Source organism: Xenopus laevis, chromosome 3L, assembly GCF_017654675.1.
Source record: "Xenopus laevis strain J_2021 chromosome 3L, Xenopus_laevis_v10.1, whole genome shotgun sequence".
Lineage (NCBI taxonomy): Eukaryota > Metazoa > Chordata > Amphibia > Anura > Pipidae > Xenopus > Xenopus laevis.
This window is the reverse complement of record NC_054375.1, coordinates 135,106,069-135,128,453: the sequence shown is the minus strand read 5'-3', so window position 1 is coordinate 135,128,453 and position 22,385 is coordinate 135,106,069. Positions and strand designations below refer to the sequence as shown.

Here is a 22,385-nt window from a genome sequence, read left to right as displayed (position 1 = left end):
ATGACTTCAAGTCTCCAAATGATCAGGGTTTTTAAACCTCACCACACTGGCTGTTGAGTCTCTGGCTAAGTGCATGATGGGAGCTGGTTCCCATGGCAACTAATCCATATACCAACAACTAGCCAAGCTGGTGTAATGGCTGCCCTGTATGTGAGAGCTGTGTGTGTTATGAGGATGCATGAGAGATGGGCCCAGATCTGCTCCAGATGTTCAGGGGCTGCATTCTTGCCAGAGTGACGAATAAAGTTATCCTGTGGAACTCAGCTCAGACATATTACAGGCATCCCCAAGGAACCGCATTAGTACAGCATATCATACTTTCCTCTCCCATTCCCCACAATTCTATTCCCCTTTGGCATTTTCACCCATCCCCCTCTTACTTGACTTTTTCTTGTTTACTTTCCCTTTTACCCCCTCCCTTTTCTCCTCTGTCCTTTGTTTTTTGCATTTGGTCGTACCATTACTTTACTCTGTGTATCAGCCCCTCTCCATAATCTTATTGGCAGTTCTGCATATTTACATTTACAGTTCTGCACAGTGACATATACAGTTCTGCACAGTGATAAATACAGTTCTGCACAGTGACATATACAGTTCTGCACAGTGACAAATACAGTTCTGCACAGTGACATATACAGTTCTACGCAGTGACATATACAGTTCTGCACAGTGACATATACAGTTCTGCACAGTGACAAATACAGTTCTGCACAGTGACATATACAGTTCTGCACAGTGATAAATACAGTTCTGCACAGTGACATATACAGTTCTGCACAGTGACAAATACAGTTCTGCACAGTGACATATACAGTTCTGCACAGTGACAAATACAGTTCTGCACAGTGACATATACAGTTCTGCACAGTGACAAATACAGTTCTGCACAGTGACATATACAGTTCTGCACAGTGACATATACAGTTCTGCACAGTGACATATACAGTTCTGCACAGTGACATATACAGTTCTGCACAGTGACATATACAGTTCTGCACAGTGACAAATACAGTTCTGCACAGTGACATATACAGTTCTGCACAGTGATAAATACAGTTCTGCACAGTGACATATACAGTTCTGCACAGTGACAAATACAGTTCTGCACAGTGACATATACAGTTCTGCACAGTGACAAATACAGTTCTGCACAGTGACATATACAGTTCTGCACAGTGACAAATACAGTTCTGCACAGTTACATATACAGTTCTGCACAGTGACATATACAGTTCTGCACAGTGACATATACAGTTCTGCACAGTGACATATACAGTTCTGCACAGTGACAAATACAGTTCTGCACAGTGACATATACAGTTCTGCACAGTGACATATACAGTTCTGCACAGTGACAAATACAGTTCTGCACAGTGACAAATACAGTTCTGCACAGTGACAAATACAGTTCTGCACAGTGACATATACAGGGGTAAAAACATTTCCTTTTCCATTTATCATGGTGGACTACCCTGAGCCACACAAAAAAAGATACAATTCTTGCTTATACTGCTTTTTTATGTCCTAAATGTCCCTGGTCGAACACATCAGTCATGGATTCATTGGTCCCTTTACATTTCTGGGCCCCATATCAGTTCCCGATTCTCCTTCTCTTGTAACACTTTTGGTAAAAAGAAATGTTGGAAACCGAGCCCAACCAACTGGAGGCCATATGTGGTCCTCCGAAGGATTATTATGGCCCCTAGCCTGCTCAAGAGCTCCATTGGATTCTTTGTTTGACTTTATTTTGATACATACATATCTGGCGCTCGCACATGTGGTATGGCAGTAAATGGATAATGCCCCACTTCATTAGCCCCAGCTACTCTTTCCTCCTTCCTGAATCATTCCAGCTGCCATCAGCTGTATTCATTTGTCTCCTGTGCATATAATATGACCATCATATTCTCCATTCTGTAACCCTGTGTATCATGTAATTAAACCCCAGTCCTTACTCAGCCCTTCTTTCTCTTTCACTCTTCAAATTTCCCTTTTTTCCAACCTATGGTTATTCACTCAGCGCTTGGCATGTCTCCTTCCCTTCTCTAGAAATGATTACCTTTCCCTCCCTCCTTTCTATTCCTCTCACCCACATTTCCTCAGACATAATTTGCACATGACTTCACTCCAATATGAGGTTTTGCTAATGGGGCCTTTGGGGTCACTCAGACGTTTCCGTAGTAGTAACTTACATGCTGTGTTGGTGCCAGGGGAACCCTGCGGCTGGAGAGTGAGATCCTGGCCAGCTGGGGACATGCAGGGAGAGGATTTTACTTGATTATTCTAAAATAATTTGTCCAACACTTTTCAATAAAGAATAGTATCTTAGTACATGTAAACATACAGCATTTCCCAGGGCAGTTCTATGTGTCTCATTGTTTGGCTTGGGAAGAATGAAGTCAGGTTGAGTAGGCTAAGGGCTCTTACACATGAGCGTTCCGACCTGCGCTCCCCTGCGTTCCGTTTTTTGGCGTTCAGCCGCAGGGGAGCGCAGGAATAGACGCAAGTCATTATTTGAAATGGGGCTGTACTCACTCAGGCGCGTGTAGGCGCCGAACGCAGGAAAAATGCAGCATGTTGCGTCTGAACCTGCGTTCGGCGCCTACACGCGCCTGAGTGAGTACAGCCCCATTTCAAATAATGACTTGCGTCTATTCCTGCGCTCCCCTGCGGCTGAACGCCAAAAAACGGAACGCAGGGGAGCGCAGGTCGGAACGCTCATGTGTAAGAGCCCTAATTGTATTCTTATTGGTTATACTTAATTAACTACAGGTATGGGATCCATTATCCAGACACCCATTATCCAGAAAGCTTTGAACTGCGAGAAGGCCACCACCCATAGACCCCATGTTAAAAAAATAAGTCAACTTTTTTAAAAAAAAATACTTTCCTTTTTTTTCTGTAGTAATAAAATAGTACCTTGTACTTGATCCACATTACAATAGAATGGGTCCCTATTGGAAGCAAAACCAGCTTACTGGATTTATTTAATGATTACATGATTTTCTAGTAGACAATATAATTACGGATAGATCCATTATCCGGAAAACCCCAGGTCCCTAGCATTCTGAATTACCATACCTGTATTAACTAACTGAAGTCCCATACCTTTATTAACTAACTGATGGCACAGTATCGATAGCAGATAGAGATGCCCAAATATACAGTAACTCTACAATGTCATCATATACACTCACATGTAATTGGACGTAGATGGGAGCACCTTTGTGCTTTGTTAATCAGCTCAGCATATAGGTAACCATTATATTACTGTTATTTAAAACACAACATTTTAGTCTTATGCATAATTTAGTCCCAGAATGTGCTAGCACTTTGCTCTATGCAGTGCTATGCAGGGCAATGTGTTTATTTCTATACATTCCTTAGGGCTCCAGTCACGTAGACAAGTTGTTGGTAAGTGATACCATTGTCCTTTCTAAACATCAGTTTGGAACAGAGGTAGGGAGTAGTTAAAGGAGTTGTTCGCTTTTAAATGAATCTTTAGTATGATGTAGAGAGTGATATTCTGAGACAATTTGCAATTGGTTTTTACTTTTTATTATTTGTGTTTTTTTAATTATTTATTCAGCAGCTCTCCAATGTGCAATTTCAGCCGTCAGGTTGCTGGGGTCCAAATTACCCTAGCAACCATGCATGGATTTGAATAAAGACTAGAATATAAATAGTAGAAGGCCTGCATAGAAAGACAAGTAAGGAAAAGTATCATTAACAATTTGTAACCTTATAGAGCATTTGTTTTGGTTTTTTACATAGAGTCAGTGACCCCCATTAGAAAGTTGGAACGAGTCAAAAGAAGAAAGCAAATGATTTAAGAAAAATAACAAATCCAAAGCATATAATATATATATAATATAAAATACAAAGGCAAATTGAAACAGTTGCTTAGAATTAGCCATTCTACGAGATAATAAAAGTTAATTTAAAGGTGAACCAGCCCCAAACAGCAACTATCAGGAACAAGCAGCTGGCAGGTCCAAGCCATTGAATAGCAAGTGAGCTATATACAAGCTGTATTTGCTAATAAACAAAGCTGATGTGTTGCCACCGGCTCATTGGTTGGATATTTACAGTTACGAGGGACACTTGTTATATAGTTTGTTTGAGACACCAGGAATCCAGGCTGCAAATGAAGCCCCAAACCAATCGCTGCCACTACTTCAGACTGAATATGAGCAGCAAAGCAGCATCTCTTTAGTTGTGAGTAGGGTTGCCACCTGGTCGGTAAAAATGATGGTTCATCCCAATGTTATTAATAGGGAAAAAATCTAAATATATAGGAAGGCCTGTACTTTTTCCCAGAAAAGGTGGCAACCCTAGTTGTGAGTGAATGAATATCATTGTGTAGTAGCTCTGTGCAGTTCAATACTACACAATACATGCACAATAGTAAGTGAATGAGGAGACTGGCAGTGCCGCTACAGGTACTTTGCTAGCCATAGTCTGGTGTGAAGGGTGTAAATGGGTTCTTTAATTTCTTTGTTTATTGTATGTCTTTTGTCCTGAAATATTTCAGCTCACAGAAAAGGGAAAGTACTTTTCTTCTTAAGGGCTCTTACTCACTGGCGTTCTGACCTGCACTCCCCTGCGTTCCGTTTTTTGGCGTTCAGCCGCCGGGGAGCGCAGGAATAGACGCATGTCATTATTTCAAATGGGGCTGTACTCACTCAGGCGCCGAACGCAGGTTGAGACGCAACATGCTGCATTTTTCCTGCGTTCGGCGCCTACACGCGCCTGAGTGAGTACAGCCCCATTTGAAATAATGACATGCGTCTATTCCTGCGCTCCCCGGCGGCTGAACGCCAAAAAACGGAACGCAGGGGAGCGCAGGTCAGAACGCCAGTGAGTAAGAGCCCTTAAGCAAGCAGAAACAAGCCCACTCTGGGGTCTAACACATACTGATTACACACACACACACACACACACTGATTACACGCACACACTGATTACACGCACACACTGATTACACGCACACACTGATTACACACACACACACTGATTACACACACACACACCGATTACACACACACACACACTGATTACACACACACACTGATTACACACACACACACACTGATTACACACACACACACTGATTACACACACACACACTGATTACACACACACACTGATTACACACACACACACACTGATTACACACACACACACACTGATTACACACACACACACACTGATTACACACACACACACACTGATTACACACACACACACACACACACACTGATTACACACACACACACTGATTACACACACACACACTGATTACACACACACACACTGATTACACACACACACACTGATTACACACACACACACTGATTACACACACATACCCTTTCAACCTTCAAATCTCGTTGTAGTACAAATGTTGACAGTGGAGAAATTTATGATGAAAATGTAAGTGCCAAAAGGTGTTCATGGGGCATATTTACAATTCCGAAACCCCTCCAAGAAAACGGAATCCTATATCTAACATAGAAACATAGTAAGTTAGGTTGAAAAAAGACACACATCCATCAAGTTCGACCTTTTAAGTCTATATATAACCTGCCTAACTGCTAGCTTGCTAACTGCAAGAATACTCACTGTATAGTATACTTTTAGAATGTTATAGAATGCCTAATTCTAAGCAACTTTTCAATTAGCCTTCATTTTTTCTTTTTTTATAGTTTTAGCATTATTTGCCTTCTTCTTCTGCCTCTTTCCAGCTTTCAAATGGGAGTCATTGACCCAATCTAAAAAACAAATGTTCTGTAAGGCTACAAAGGTATTGATACTTTTTATTACTCATCTTTCTATCCAGGCCTCTCCCATTTATTTATATTTATATATATATATATATATATATATATATATATATATATATATATATATATATATATATATATATATATATATATATATATATATATATATATAGACAAATACAAGATTCCTCTGCACTCAACCCATTATCAATATATTTAAGACAGCGACATTTTGTGCATACTGCTACTGAAAAATGCCTTACCCTTTAAACAAAACAGGGATTGTTTGTCCATATATTGCAATATATTTAAGCTGGCCAACTACGTCAAAGTCATCCCATATCTGGCCAGTCCTATGCTCAATTTTCATCTGATTCATTAAGAATTCTATGGTTTAATTATACATTTATAAAAGGGACGAATACGTTTTACCTGCAACTTGCTAGCTGCTTTCAAAGTAAAACTCCCAAACTTGGCTGCCCTTTTATTAGACACCAGTGGGATCACCTGACTATAGTTGGAGGGGGTGGGAGCTACAACATGGAGCTGGTCACTGCTTCTGTTTTTCAGTAGCAGTATGCACAAAATGTCGCTGTCTTAAATATATTGATAATGGGTTGAGTGCAGAGGAATCTTGTATTTGTCTATATGTTTTTTGTGGTCACACCCTCATTGCACCCCCGCCTAATGATTTTAAAAACTAGTGGTGAGCACAACTTTCCCTTGTTTGTTATATATATATATATATATATATATATATATATATATATATATATATATATATATATATATATATATATATATATATATATATATTGCTAGGGTCATTTGGACTAGAGAACTGCTGAATAAAAAGCTTAATAACTCAAAAACCACAATAAATAATAAAAACCAATTGCAAATTGTATCAGGATATCACTCTCTACGTCATACTAAAATTTAATTCAAAGGTGAACAACTCCTTTAAGACACAGCAGCACAATATTTTATTACTACTTTAGGCTTCAGTTCCTATGTCCAGTATTTATCTCACAGCTCTCTGAATGTATTAAGTGTGTGAAAAACAAATTGCCCAACCCACCCTATCTATTAAAATAGGTATAAATTTTGTGACCAAATGTAACAACAGTAATGCCTATGAATAAGTGCCTGTGGGTGCGAAACGCGTAAGGCGGAGCATCAATTGGTCTGTATGCCTACTTTTTAATATTTATGATAAATAAAAAGTGATTTTTTAACTTTGAGAATTGACTGGGAATATATTTTTGAATTTTTGATTTGAGTGCCCTTTGGAGTTGGGGGCTATATTCCAGCATATATTCCAGCCCTTTTTTGACAGGCCTGTATAGACTGCAGCAGTTGAGTAGTAAGTTTTTTGGTATATTAAAATAAAAGGACAATGTTCCTCAACAAAAGGTGGGAGGAATGCAGCCCACCAACAGAAAGTCATAGGAGCGACTGCCTAGAACTTAGATGTGCATCGAATATATAAACTAATAAATATGTGAAACTGGTTCCTCTAATAACAGAAATACATGTAAGCACGTGTAAATAATTATACAAAAAAGGGGGCTTCATTATCCTTCCTTTAATAAAAGACTGGAAAAGTAAGTACTTACTTGTTAACCCTTGTTACATGCTTGTAAACTTAAAGGCAATGCACACCCATATGTTTACATGACCAGGGGTAAAGGCAAATGGGATGGGAGGAACCTGGCAACCACAGGAATTTGGCAGCTTGTAGTTCTACTGTATAATAATGACACCCTGTAGTTCAGTAATTGGGGGTGAGCCAGTGGTGTAACTAGAAATTACTGGGCCCCACAGCAAAAACAAGTTTTACGACCCCCATAACCCCAGCGAGGTGATCTCTATCACATAAATATTACAGATGAGCTGATCCAGACTTTGTAAATAGAGCTGCAAACACTTTATTCTATTGTTGTCTGACGATTCTAGCACCTGATAGCAAACCCTGCATCAGTTCTGGACTTGGTCCCTCAAAGTCTCCTCTCCATAAAATGAACAAGTGCAGTTTATAAAGTGGAAGAACTGTATATGACATGGGATTAGGCAGGAGGCCTCGGTATGAAGGAAAGTCAGAAGGCATGGAGTAGGTTGAGGAGAAAGGACATCATAATTGATGGTTGGCAAGAGATAGGACTAGCCCTGTAATAGTTGTGTTAGGGTAGAGAGGGTAGTGAGCACTCTGTTCTGATAAGTAGGCAGTAGGGTTAGTACCTTGGTGGGTTCCCTTGCAGTAATGTTAGAAACAAGCCGCCATTACAGTAAATCCCTTCAAAAACCACCTCAGTGTGGTCTGGTGAGTGGAGACTGGACACCTGCAGGAAGGAACTACTTGGGTGATGATTTGACAGATTATTGGGGGTATCGGGGAAGGATATGATGAGGTGGGATTGGTACCTAGTAGTAACAGAGTTAAAGATTAGTCTGGGAGGTGATGTCCTGGGCAGGTGGGTCACAAGTTTAGCAGAGAGAGAGTTATGTTATTGTAGAGAGCTGTGAAACCTGTTCTGAAGAGTTCTGGCATAAGTTCTGGACTCGGTCCCAGGCCCAGACTGGCAATCTGTGGATTTTGGCAAATGCCAGAAGGGCTGCTGTAAGATGTCATAGATACTATTTAGTGGGCTGGTGGGGGGCTGTTTGGGCCTCTGTTTACTTGAAATACTATGGCCTGTTTTGACTCGCAGTCCAGACCTGCTCGATCCCACATAGTCTCTTCACCCTAAAATTAAGGAGTGCAGTCTACAAGGTGGTAGAACTGTAGAGTGCATGGAAGTAGGCAGGGGACCTCAGTAAGTTAAGTTAAAAGGCAGGAAGTAGGGCATCATAAATGAGGGTTGTCTAGAGATAGAACTAGCCTTGTAATAGTTGCCCTGGGTGTTAGAGTAAGGAATTGGGTAGTTAGAGAGCACTCTGGGGCTCTGACTAGTAGGCAGTAGGGTTAGTACCTTGGCAGGTTGTTTAAAAAAAAACAAAAAACCTGTGTGGCCTGGTGAGTGGAGACTGGACACATGCAGGAAGAAACTACTTTACTGATGATTGGCATCTGACTATGGGAGTATCAGGAGGATATGGTGGGGGTTGATCTCTGGTAAAACCAAAGGGAAGGATTAGTCTGGGAGTTGGTGACACCCAGCAGTGGTCTCCTGGGCCATATGTTTAAGCAGAGAGAGGGTAGTGTTATTGTAGAAAGCTGTGAAACCTGTACCGAAGAGTTGTACCAACAATAAACCATTTCATTTGTCCAGCATTTCAATCTGGAGTTTGGTTATTAACAGTACAATAGAGCTGCTAATCCCTACAGTGTAATCTTTAGACCTCTTGAAACTCTGGAAACACGTACAATGAGTTTCTTATTAGTCAGGGCCACAATGGGGGTTTTAGGGGTTTACCATGTGGTCCAACAGCCCTGCAGGGTTTTCCTTGTTCCAGACTATTCATAAACTTTAAAAAAAAAAAGAATGAATAATACTATTAAATGATTTTACTGACACCCATTAAACAGCTCATTGGCATAATTGTGGTGATAACCCAATCCTACCCGGTCTCAGCAGTGTCGTCCCCACAAATCTGGGTCCAGCCAAATAAATATTGATAGAAAGCTCCTAAACATAATGGAGTCACGCTATAGCTATCACATGTGGTGGATAAACCAGTGCAGCCTAATAAGGACAATCAGCAGATATGCAGAACGTGCATAAACAGCAAATTTCCGTGGGACCACTTAAATAGAAGTTGCTGAACATCTGCTGGTGAGAAACATTATATAAGCCTCTTATGGGCCCTCATGAGCCGTAAGCACATCCTGCCTGAACTTCACTGTCTGTGAAACATCACTGCCGCACAAGAAAGACAACATAGTTATTAAAGGTATATTTACTTATTAGCCCTTCTCAGATACCCAGTTGGCAGTCAGGTCTATTATAGTTTGGCATGCATGAATCATAAGGGCTTGAACATCTAGGTGCTAAGATCCTTAGTAGGAGGTGGAGTAGTAAACAGACATGTTTAATAAGGGCCAACTAAGGGGCAGATTTACTAAAGGGTTAAGTGGCTAACACTAGCGACTTTTCACCAGCATTACCACCCGCAGGGACATCGCCAATTCTCTAACAGGTGCCAATTCACTAGCGAACGGACCCGTCGCTAGTGTTCATTCGCTCTCTATCGCCAGGCGACTTATTGATCTGGCGAACGATCTTACTTCGCAAAGTCACGAAAGTGCAGATTTTACTGAACGTTACCTCTTTCGCCAGAGTTGCCTTCTCCACCTAAGACCAGGCGAAGTGCTAAAAAGAAGCTAAATCTTCCTCAATCTTCTGTCACTTACATCATATCCTGTGTGCCGAAAATTCATTATCGCTGGTGACTTTTCCTGGCGGAATTGCCTGCAAAAGTCCTGACAAATTTTTTTTCCACATTTTATAACATATGGAACATTCATTTTACAGTGGGCTCATGTGTTCTGCATTATATTAACTCTCTTGTCTTTATTAAGGTTCCCTGGACATGTATAAGATAAAGTGGTAACTTCAAGCATTTGCACCATTTATAATAAAGACGTCCATACAACTTACCCGCCATATGCAAATAGACCTAAGCGCAAGATCACTAGGCACAAACGAACACAAGCGCATCTTTGCTATGAAATGCTCACACTGCCGAAGTAACGCTAGCGAAAAGTTGCCAGCATTCGGTGCCCAGGGCGCGACTTTGCATATTAGTGAATTAGCGTAGTCGTATCGGATTTGCGCCTGGCGAAGTGGTGCGATGTGTGTGAAGCGGTCGCTGGCAACAATTCATCCTTTAGTAAATCTGCCCCTAAGTGTGTTATGCCAGGATTGAAATGATGACAGTTTACCCTCATATGCTATCAAAGAGATTGTGTGCCTCGTATTTTCTAAATATGTATAGAGGTAATCACCAAGGAGTTCAATGACGATAATGAGAAGGAAGGTTGTAGGCCAAGTTCCTTTTTTTGAGGGATAAGCTTGAAATTATCTTACTCTCCTAGAGAGTCCTATTACAGGTAGTAACCTATTTCTAGCTGGTCTCATTCACGGGTCCCTGCTCGCCGATTTATCTCTCTCTCGAGGTACTGGTCCCTCTAGGGTAGAAGTCTCCAACCTGTATTACCCTTGAGCAGCATTCAGATGTAAAAAGAGTTCAGGAGCAACGCAAGCATGAAACATGTTCCTGGGTGATACAAAATAAGGGCTGTGATTGGCCATTTGGTAGCCTCTGTGTGGATTAGCAGCCTACAGGAGGCTCTGTTTGTCGGTACAACTGTTTTTTACACAACCAAAACTTGCCTCCAAGCCAGGAATTCAAAAATAAGCACCTACTTTGTGGCCACTTGGAGCAACATCCAAAGGGCTGGTGAGCAACATGTTGTTTAAGAGCCACTGGTTGGGTATCACTAGAGCAACATGGCTTTACTGGGCCTTGTTGTATCCAGGCTGGAAACACCCAGCTGGATCAGCAACCAGAAGCCAAAAAGGAAGATCCACCCCCTTCTCACTCACTATACCAAAGTGTGACAGGAAGTGGTCACAACACCTCTTGGCCAATAACTGTGATATGTAAATTACAACTAGCTACATGGGCATCTGCCCAGCGACTAGGGAGATCAGGAAGTGTAGGGATTTAAAGCCATAGGGGCACATTAACCATAAGGGTCCCTACAACAGTTTATAAAAGTAGTTAGTAAGTAAGTAATTACTAAACAGACTAAGTAATTACTAAACAGGTATGGGGTCAAAACTTGCATGTGCAGTTATTCCTTCTCAGCGTATTTGTATTTAAATATACGTGGGCACTGTGGCCTTCATATTGTTCTTCATGGACAACACATTCTTTAATATAGACTATAATTGTGCAGCATCTTCAGTTCTGACTTCAGGGTGGTCCTATTCTGTGGAAATTTGTTGAGAACGTGGACCAATAACCTGTCAACAACCCCTTTTATCCCAGACAGCAGGGCTTTTGTAAAGTCTTTACATGTTTCTAGTTCATCTAAGGCCTTGGAGCAGATGCATCTATTTGCCTGTGGGATGCTGTTCCTGATACATACGTTGAATGAGCAGCACAACAAGGTGATATCATTTGCACATATTTGTAGAAAAGAACCTCTGGGGCAATAAGGGAAGCAGAAAAGAACATGTAACTACAATGAGAAGTTTTCCAAAAGGACATAATGTCAGAATGTGAAGCAGGCTCTTCCAGTGATGATGTTGCACGCCCCCGGTTATAGACTAGGCACTCGTCCAAATACTGCGAGAGGCAACAGGAAACAACTGCCGCCTCTATTTGTTTCTGATGCAAACGTGCCACCGAGACAGCAAAAGGCCATTTTATTGCCTCCATTACTTAAAGGTGCAAAGTTAGCACATCTCGTTGTGTTACTACTGGTCTTTGTTGTATTTCCACGAGGGGTTTAATCATTGCAGTTTCATTGCTTTATATCTCTCTACTAATGGTTATATATGATTATATTTAATCCAAAAATCTACCTTTCTAACTTGCTGTCCCAGCTGAATTGTACTTGTATTTACTAATATAAACACAGTTTTGCTTCAGGGCCCTTTAGTCTGTATCCTCCACTGAATGCTATTGTTGGTTGTGGATTATTCTGCATAAAAGGATGTCGGATGAGAGGTCCCATTGAGTTTCAATAGATTTGCTCAGAACTAAATCTAAATCTCCCTTCTGTTTGTCAGTCATCATGGGGTTAGTGTAAGCTCAGGGCCAATTGAAGCTATAGCCCCTCTCTGGTGAAAGAATCAATGCTGGACCTCAAGCAGAAGCCGACATGGAACTATTTCATTCATTCCATCTCACAGTGATTAGTCACACCACACAGCTCATATTTTCCACTTTCTTGGAAAGGAAGAGAAGGAAGTTTACTTGAGCTACTGATGGACTTTATACAGCCACTGGGCTGCGGTGTCCAGGAATTATACAGGATACAGTAAAAGATTCTAGAGGGATGGAATGTGCAACCTAACCATTCCATAGCAATCAGGTCGCTCCTTTTTTTTAATCAGTCATTGCTTTGCCCAGCAACTTGTTCCATGTGAGCATGGATCTCAGTTGGCTTCCTACTTCATTCTGCAGAAAGAATCCCTTTGCCCTCAGTCTTTCAGGGATATCCAATAATTCTTTCTTCAAGAACCTCCACGTGCAGACAACACAGAGTGGGGACAGGGATGGGTCCTAACAAAGTCCTGGGTGGCTCAGGTAGTGTTGACCTTAGAGAAAGGCTTCATCATAGTAGCACAGTAATTTAGGTTGAAAAAAGACACACGTCCATCAAGTTCAACCTTTTAAGTCTGTATATAACCTGCCTAACTGCCAGTTGATCCAGATGAAGGCAAAAAACCCCCATTTGAAGTCTCTCCAATTTGCCTCAGAGGGGGAATTCCTTCCTTCCTGGCAATTGGACCAGTCCCTGGATCAACTTGTACTAGGAGCTATCTTCCATTACCCTGTAGTCAACTCCTTCTTAAAGCTATCTAATGTATCAATCAGTACGACTGATTCAGGGAGAGAATTCCACATCTTCACAGCTCTCACTGTAAAAAGTCTCTTCCAAATATTTAAAAGGAACCTCCTTTCTTCTAATTGGAATGGGAAGAGTATTTAGTCAACCTGCTTCTTGGGGTCATGAATGTCACCCCAGGATACTGAGGAATAATGTCAGGCCTCTATTATAGGTTTTTTAGCATGTTAAGACTGTGATTTATTGATATCAATAAAATGTTGTTTTTTTTTTACACCCTGCTGTTAATATATAGAAAGACTCTCTGTTTACTTGCCTGTTCTGTTCTGAACCTGATGTAGTAAACTGGGACACATGAATGGTGATTAATAGGTTGTGGTCAAGATCTTTGACACCTTTTGCTCAAATACACGCCTCCAGTTTAGGAGCACAAAGGCTTTATTGCTGGTTAGCCACTACTGGGGCCCCACATATGGCTTTGCACAGCGGCCAAACCACAATGCCCCATTTCAGCTGGAAGAATATGTAACGGATAAAAGGGTTAGTTGTGTGTTAAAGACTATAGTCATACTGAGCGAGTTGTGAAGCATAAAGACATGCTTTTCACTTAATAAGTGCCATGTTGGTGCCTTAGCATTCAATGAATCCTATCAGAAGGATAGAGCCAAACGAAATGCATTCGAAGCGATGTGTCTGCTGCATCATTGGCTTCATTCCCCCTAGGCCTCTGGCTGTAGATCATATCATCTTCATGAGACCATGACCTTGTGTTCTTTAACTGGAATATGTAAAGCTAGAAGAGACAGTTCATTTCTGATGGCCTTGCCATTGGCTAAAAGGTCGAATGCATTCCAGTGAAAAATAGCAGCAGTGGCTCCAAACAGCCACATTGTCAGTCCGGCTGTCAAGGTGTGAAATTTCACATTCCACCATTCTGCTCCAACGTATAAAGTCAGCCTGACCGATGCTAGAAGGAGAAATCCTATAAAATTATCCGAGCCTTTGTTCTTTATATTTACATATTCAACGTTAGAGAACCTTGGTTTTATAGAGCAGCATTCATGAGAAGAGTCAGAATGACCTACCAGGGTACCAGAAAAGCTCCTGGTGGGCTTAGTGTGGGACCATTCCCATTAGCGCTTTCTTATCTCCACCACAAGAAAACATCTACCATTTAGCACCATCAACATTGAATTGTTGTGAGTGTAGCCGCTAGGTTCTCTGCTGAGCCCTAGAAGGTCCAGGTCTGTTGTAGAATAAAGAAATCACCAAATATTTTTGGAGTCAGCTGCTGACCCACATGAACACGTCCTCTCCTTCTCTTATAAATAAAATGCTTAACCTCCTAGTAATCACTGATGTGATTTGCACAACATTTGCACAACACATTGTATGACTGAGTTCTTTCCCATCTGGGCGTTGATGTGGTGTTGAGGTTATAAGACTGTAAATAGTAAAGTTACTGCAGAGAACTAAATGCATCCCATTAACAACCGTTTCATGTACATGTTAGATCTTTAAAAGTGCTTAACTGACTATTAGTAGTTGGGGAAAGTCTGGCCTATGCAATGAAGTGGTTAATGGCGTGACGCTATGTTCTCTCCACTCACAGCAAGTTTGGGTCAGCTTTGGGATATCCCCTTGCACGGCTGTTAACATAGTCATAATGACCTCACTATGGAAATATTCAGCCTCCGCAGTTGTTCCTCCACCATCACCCCCCCCCCCAGTAGTCTGAGAGTGGCAGACAGGGAGGGGGTGGGTGGAAATGTACAACCTGGGGTGATGTACTTTCATCTCCTCTATGAACAGGAATGCTCTTACACAAATTGCTTTCTGCAATTAACTTAATACATGGGGTTTTATCTATAATGTATTACAACTGAACCCAATGGAAAATAACTATTACTATTTATTACATGGTACATGAGTGGCTCACACAATCTAGTCCAACTCATGGTATATCTCTTTAAATATGTCCTTCCTACCACTTCTCACCTTGGTTGGTGTGTGTGTTTGTTTTTCTGCTCCCACTAAACAAACACCAAATTAACATTGATGTGCGTTTACTGTACCGTATCTAATAATATGTTCATATTGGGGTAATTAGCCAGTTAATGTATACTGGAATGATTTTCAGCCTTATAATATGTTCTTCTCTCTCTAATTCTCTCTACTTTCAGAGGTGGAGCCATTGGTCAAGGACCATCTTAGAGATGCTGGTGTCACATGTTTTCCTTCTAACCCTCTCCCTCTCTGTGCCTTCACTTGGGCAATATGAGCACTGGCCGTATTACCCAGAATATCAAGGGCCCCCAGAACCCCCACCAACTCAGCCCAAAATTGTGCCACAGATCCATGTCAGGCTGGCAGGGGAGAAGCGAAAGCACAATGAGGGGCGAGTGGAGGTTTATTATGAAGGAGAGTGGGGCACAGTCTGTGATGATGACTTCTCCATGTATGCTGCCCATATAGTCTGTAGAGAGTTGGGCTACCAAGAAGCAGTGTCATGGTCACCAAGCTCCAAGTATGGAAAAGGAGAAGGTAGGTCTGTGGCTGTGTGATGGCAGGAATAGTATGGAGAGATGGTGGCAGTGACAGTGAGATATTAGTCTCTGGGAAGGGAGTGTGACTGTGGGATAGCAGGTATAGTAGGGAGAGATGGTGCCTATAGTAACAATGGGATAATAGTCTCTGGGAAGGGGACTGTGGGATAGCAGGTATAGTAGGGAGAGATGGTGCCTATAGTAACAGTGGATAATAGTCTCTGGGAAGGAAGTGTGACTGTGGGATAGCAAGTATAGTAGGGAGAGATGGTGCCTATAGTAACAGTAGATAATAGTCTCTGGGAAGGGAGTGTGACTGTGGGATAGCAAGTATAGTAGGGAGAGATGGTGCCTATAGTAGCAGTGGGATAATAGTCTCTGGGAAGGGAGTGTGACTGTGGGATAGCAGGTATAGTAGGGAGAGATGGTGCCTATAGTAACAGTGGTATAATAGTCTCTGGGAAGGGAGTGTGGCTGTGGGATAGCAGGTATAGTAGGGAGGGATGGTGCCTATAGTAACAGTGGGATAATAGTCTCTGGGAAGGGACTGGGGCTGTGGGATGACCACAGATTGGGCAGTTTTGTGAAATGTCATTTCTCTCCTTATTTGCTTTTGATCTCCCCCACAGGACGTATTTGGCTGGATAATGTGAATTGCAATGGAAGAGAGAGAAGCATTGCCTCCTGTAGCTCTAATGGATGGGGTGTGACAGACTGCAAGCACAGTGAGGATGTTGGGGTACAGTGTAGCGACCGGAGGATCCCTGGATTTAAAGTCAGCAATGAGCTGCCGGGACATCTGGAGGTAAGTCTTCCACATCCACATGGAGTGAGCACCCTACCACTGTATCTCCCTGTGCACTTGTTACTCTTGATCCTCCCACACACTGTGTGCGATTTATTCCTGTTTCTCACACATCTCTCTGCTCACCACAGCCGTGTCTCACCCACCCAACACTAAACAGTGTTCCTATGTTTGCCATTCCCAGCTGTGCTCCGTGCCTGCCCCAGTTCTGTTGGGAAAGGCTGGCGTGTATATCCTGGGAAGCGTCTGGGTCACAAGTTCAATGTCTCTTCTGCATGAAAGGGTCGTGTTTACTGAACGCTTGCCCACAACTAAATGTGGCACAGCCAGTGTGTACTGTGAGCTTATATATATAGCCTGAGGCCCAGGGTTTGACCATGCCCATTGACTAAATTAGACAAACCAACCTTCCTGTAGCCAGATATATTCTGAAGCTAAAATCGCTCAGGTGGGACATTTCAGGTCTCTGTTTTCTGAGGATCTTGTTTTCCCCAGCTCTGAAGGCCTAATGCACACGGCTGTGGGAACCGAAATCCATTAAAAGATTGTTTGCGGGAAGAAAGTTAAAAAAACAGCTGCTCTATAGTTCTTTCTAACTTATAGATCTGCAAAACATCTCCAAATGTTTCTTCTGAGGGTTCAACAGGACCGTTATCAGCATGGCACCCTGCTCTCAGTTGGTCATTCCTTTAGAATTGGGTGGTTGCTTTTCTGAGGACCATATAAAGGGACACTAAGTAACCAAAATGATGTGGACACCTATTTACTTGAATCAGCTATTCGAGCCACAGCCATAATTGAGGACATACATGCCTACATATAGGGTTGCCACCCGTTCAATATTTTACCAGCCTAGACGGCAAAACAGCTGACAAGGCCGGTATTACAAATTTACAAATTACAAATTTACCGGCAAAAGCCCTTGGCCTGTCCCCAATCCGCTGGAAACGTGACTTTTCTCCGTCTTCTAGCCATGTGGCTCCACCCCCCTTTTACATCACGAGACGCCACTTTTGTTCTCGTCCGCACCACTGGCCAGTAGAAATTTTATGAAAAGATGGCAACCACATTATTCACAATTCTGTACTTTTTACTTTGTGGCCTTGATTGTTTTGTCACAATCAGGGTCAGACTGGGCCGGCGGGACACTGGGAAAAAACCTGATAGTCCTCACAGCCACACCAACCCAGACCAACTCCCCTGCTGAGAACTCGGGGGCTGGCACTCTCCCCATCCCCGAGGAGGCAGTGAAAGGTTAGCAGTCTGCAGGGGGGGGGTGAGGGTTAGAGAAGGTGCAGCTCATGACTGGGGTGGTGGGCCCCCGAGGAGGCAACCCCAGTGGGCCCCAGACACCCCAGTCTGATACTAAGCACAATAATGTCCCCATGTACAAAGTAAGGTCCATACAGAATGGTTTGCTGAGATGGAAGTGGAAGAACTTGCCTGGCCTACACTGAGCCCTGACCTCATCCCAACTGACCACCTGTGGGATCAATTGGGACCCCAACTGTGAGTCAAGTCTGTGGTTGGCCAAAAGCAAATCCCACCAACAATATTCTAACATCTAGTGGAAGGCCTTGCCCCTGGGTAGAGGCTGTTATAGCAGAAAAAGGGAAGAACTGACCTGGGTTTGGGAATGAGATGTTGGAAAGGAAGGTGTCCACATACATTGAGCCATGTAATGCATGATGAAACCGGCCAAGTGCCTTTGTACAGGTCATGGCACTCCAAGTTGACTTCTTAATGTTTTCATATTTATAATATATAAGAGAACCCATTATTTAAAAACTTTTCCTTATAAAACATACATTTGACTTTGTGTGACACCACCAAGTGACATCATCACTCAGCACTGATTATAACTGATGACATCACTAAGCACCATTTGTATGCATATAGTTTACAGGTTATTGGAGGCTCTTTGGTATTATAGGTCTACAATACACAGCAGCTACAAGTTACCTGTATAATCATGTCATTGGTTATAATTGGGGATTATTGTGAATTTAAAGAAATAATATATCCCAAATAACATTAGAACAATAAGGCAACTTGTAGTCCCATGACCTGTTGAATAGCCAGAGTGATGCCTCTCATTGGAGGTGCTTCCTAGGCACTCTAATGCCCCACGTCCCATTAGCACACAGATAAAGCAGCTTTATTCATCCAAATTTTCCCTATTTTTGGCACAGGGAGGGCCATTTTTTTTAGAGCACAGTGTTTTTGAATAGGGATGTAGCGAACGTCGGAAAAAAAGTTCGCGAACATATTCGCGAACTTGCGCAAAAATGCGAGCGGTTCGCGAACGGTTCGCGAACCCCATAGACTTCAATGGGAAGGCGAACTTTAACATCTAAAAAAGACATTTCTGGCCAGAAAAATGATTTTAAAGTTGTTTAAAGGGTGCAACGACCTGGACAGTGGCATGCCAGAGGGGGATCAAGGGCAAAAATGTATCTGAAAAATCTGCCTGTGTGTGCTTGGAAGAGATAGTGTAGGGGGAGAGCTGTTAGTGATTTCAGGGACAGATGATAGTAAGTTTGCTGGCTAGTAATCTGCTTGATACTGCTCTGTATTGGAGGGACAGAAGTCTGCAGGGATTTGAGGGACATTTTAGCTTAGGTAGCTTTGCTGGCTAGTAATCTACTGTTCTCTTTAAACAACTGCCATACGTTGACCTTGTAGGCATTGTTTGCCCAGTTTTTTTGGACGCAGCCACTGAAGCACAGTTGCCAGAAAAAATATGCCATATAAATGCTGAAAATAGTAATTTTTCGCCATACGCTGACCTTGTAGACATTGTTTGCCCAGTTTTTTTGGTTGCAGCCACTGAAGCACAGTTGCCAGAAAAAATATGCCATATAAATGCTGAAAATAGTCATTTTTTGCCATACGTTGACCTTGTAGGCATTGTTTGCCCAGTTTTTTTGGTCGCAGCCACTGAAGCACAGTTGCCAGAAAAAATATGCCATATAAATGCTGAAAATAGTAATTTTTTGCCATATACGTTGAGTCAACGTATGGCAAAAAATGACTATTTTCAGCATTTATATGGCATATTTTTTCTGGCCTCTGTGCTTCAGTGGCTGCGGCCAAAAAAACTGGGCAAAAAATGTCTACAGGGCAAATAATGCCTAAAAGGTCAACTTATACACTACTACAGCGATGGATACGGATTACGTAAAATATATTATGGCTGCTTGAAAAAAGTCACTCCGGTGTTTTTTCTGGAGACGGTAATATTATGGATATTTAGACAGAATGTGAACAAGGTCACACAGCTAGATGGCAGTTGGTTGAATAACACACTGGGCAAAAAATGCCTACAGGGCAAATAATGCCTAAAAGGTCAACTTATACACTACTACAGCGGTAGTAAAATAAAAAAAAGTAAAATAAAAAAAAAATGAATATTAAAAAAAAAAAAATTAAAGTTGGTGCTGCTGAACTACTAGGAGCAGCAGATTAGCACACCAGTCCCACTCCCCAACACTGCTAGACTAATAGCACTGGGCTCTTATAGTAGTAGTAGTAGTAGTAGTAAAACAACAAAAAAATAAATAAAAGCAGTCCTTACAAGGACTACTGTTATTGCAGCAGTCAGCAGATGAGATCAGAAGCAGGACAGCTGCCCACTGCAGCTACATACAGAGCACTGCAGTAGAAGGTAGATTACTAGCCAGCAAAGCTACCTAAGCTTAAATGTCCCTCAAACCCCTGCAGACTTCTGTCCCTCCAATAACAGAGCAGTATCAAAACGATTACTAGCCAGCAAACTTTCAACTGTCCCTGAAATCACTAACAGGCAGCAGCTCTCTCCCTACACTATCTCTTCAGCACACACAGGCAGAGTGAAAAAACGCTGCAGGGCTTCGGTTTTTATAGGGAAGGGGAGTGGTCCAGGGGAGAGCTTCCTGATTGGCTGCCATGTACCTGCTGGTCTGGGGTGAGAGGGCAAAAAAAAGCGCCAACAATGGCGAACCCAAAATGGCGAACGTCGCGCGACGTTCGCGAACTTCCGGCGAGCGCGAACACCCGATGTTCGCGCGAACAAGTTCGCCGGCGAACAGTTCGCGCCATCTCTATTTTTGAATAACACGCTGCACATGGAGGGAAGTGGCTAATGTGTTAGTTTTGGACTGAGGAGTCCACAGCCTCTGCCAGTTGCCCTGATTTTAAAACTTCAAAACAAACAGAATCATAAATGTTAGTATTTTGCTTTTTTTTCTGTTGCCAACCAAAAGTGCGTGATGTTAGGATGCCAAGATTAGCTCTCTTGTTTTCTGTAGTGGCGGAAGCAATATTGTAGTACGTTTGCTGTCCCGAAACAGGCCCCTGCTGTACAGATTATCAGAGCAAAACAGTTTGGATTTTATTGCAGCCATGCATAGTTGGGAAAATTAATGCAATTACTCAAATAATCACTCAGCATTCTTTTTTGTTGTTGTTGATATACTGTCATTAACTTACTGTTCAGCTACTGCGCACCCTCGTGTGGTGAGACAGAACCATGATAAAGATTTGCCTCATGCCTCTCCTGTGCTGTATTTTTTGCCTCCATCCCTTGTTCTGCAGGGGCTGAATATTCAAGTAGAAGATGTGCGAATCCGCCCTATTTTGTCTGCCTATCGTAAGCGTGTGCCAGTGACGGAAGGGTTTGTGGAAGTAAAAGTGCAAGGCAGCTGGAGACAGGTGTGCAATACTCAGTGGAGCAGCAGGAACAGCCGAGTGGTGTGTGGCATGTTTGGCTTCCCTTCAGAAAAGAAATACAACACCAAGGTGTACAAGTAAGTGCCCGCCAACAGCTACGGGATGCTGAGATTCTTAATGGCCTCCGGGGGACTGTGACTGTGGGATAGTAGGTATAGTAGGGAGAGATGGTCTATAGTAACAGTGGGATAATAGTCTCTGGGAAGGGAGTGTGACTGTGGGATAGCAGGTATAGTAGGGAGAGATGGTGCCTATAGTAACAGTGGATAATAGTCTCTGGGAAGGGAGTGTGACTGTGGGATAGCAGGTATAGTAGGGAGAGATGGTGCCTATAGTAACAGTGGATAATAGTCTCTGGGAAGGGAGTGTGACTGTGGGATAGCAGGTATAGTAGGGAGAGATGGTGTCTATAGTAACAGTGGGATAATAGTCTCTGGGAAGGGAGTGTGACTGTGGGATAGCAGGTATAGTAGGGAGAGATGGTGCCTATAGTAACAGTGGATAATAGTCTCTGGGAAGGGAGTGTGACTGTGGGATAGCAGGTATAGTAGGGAGAGATGTTGCCTATAGTAACAGTGGGATAATAGTCTCTTGCAAGGGAGTGTGACTGTGGGATAGCAGGTATAGTAGGGAGAGATGGTGCCTATAGTAACAGTGGATAATAGTCTCTGGGAAGGGAGTGTGACTGTGGGATAGCAGGTATAGTAGGGAGAGATGGTGCCTATAGTAACAGTGGGATAATAGTCTCTGGGAAGGGAGTGTGACTGTGGGATAGCAGGTATAGTAGGGAGAGATGGTGTCTATAGTAACAGTGGGATAATAGTCTCTGGGAAGGGAGTGTAGCTGTGGGATAGCAGGTATAGTAGGGAGAGATGGTGCCTATAGTAACAGTGGGATAATAGTCTCTGGGAAGGGAGTGTGACTGTGGGATAGCAGGTATAGTAGGGAGAGATGGTGCCTATAGTAACAGTGGATAATAGTCTCTGGGAAGGGAGTGTGACTGTGGGATAGCA

The 22,385-nt window shown here is 42.5% G+C and overlaps 1 protein-coding gene across 1 annotated transcript in view; it reads left to right on the top strand.

The window, feature by feature from the left end:
- The window catches only part of loxl2.L (lysyl oxidase like 2 L homeolog), a 39,205-nt gene that overhangs the window by 5,481 nt on the left and 11,339 nt on the right, over positions 1-22,385 (top strand). Inside the window, 3 exon segments of the mRNA NM_001127785.1 lie at positions 15,495-15,855; positions 16,487-16,662; positions 21,238-21,449. Coding sequence (NP_001121257.1) covers positions 15,528-15,855; positions 16,487-16,662; positions 21,238-21,449 — 716 coding nt within the window. The 5' untranslated portion in view covers positions 15,495-15,527.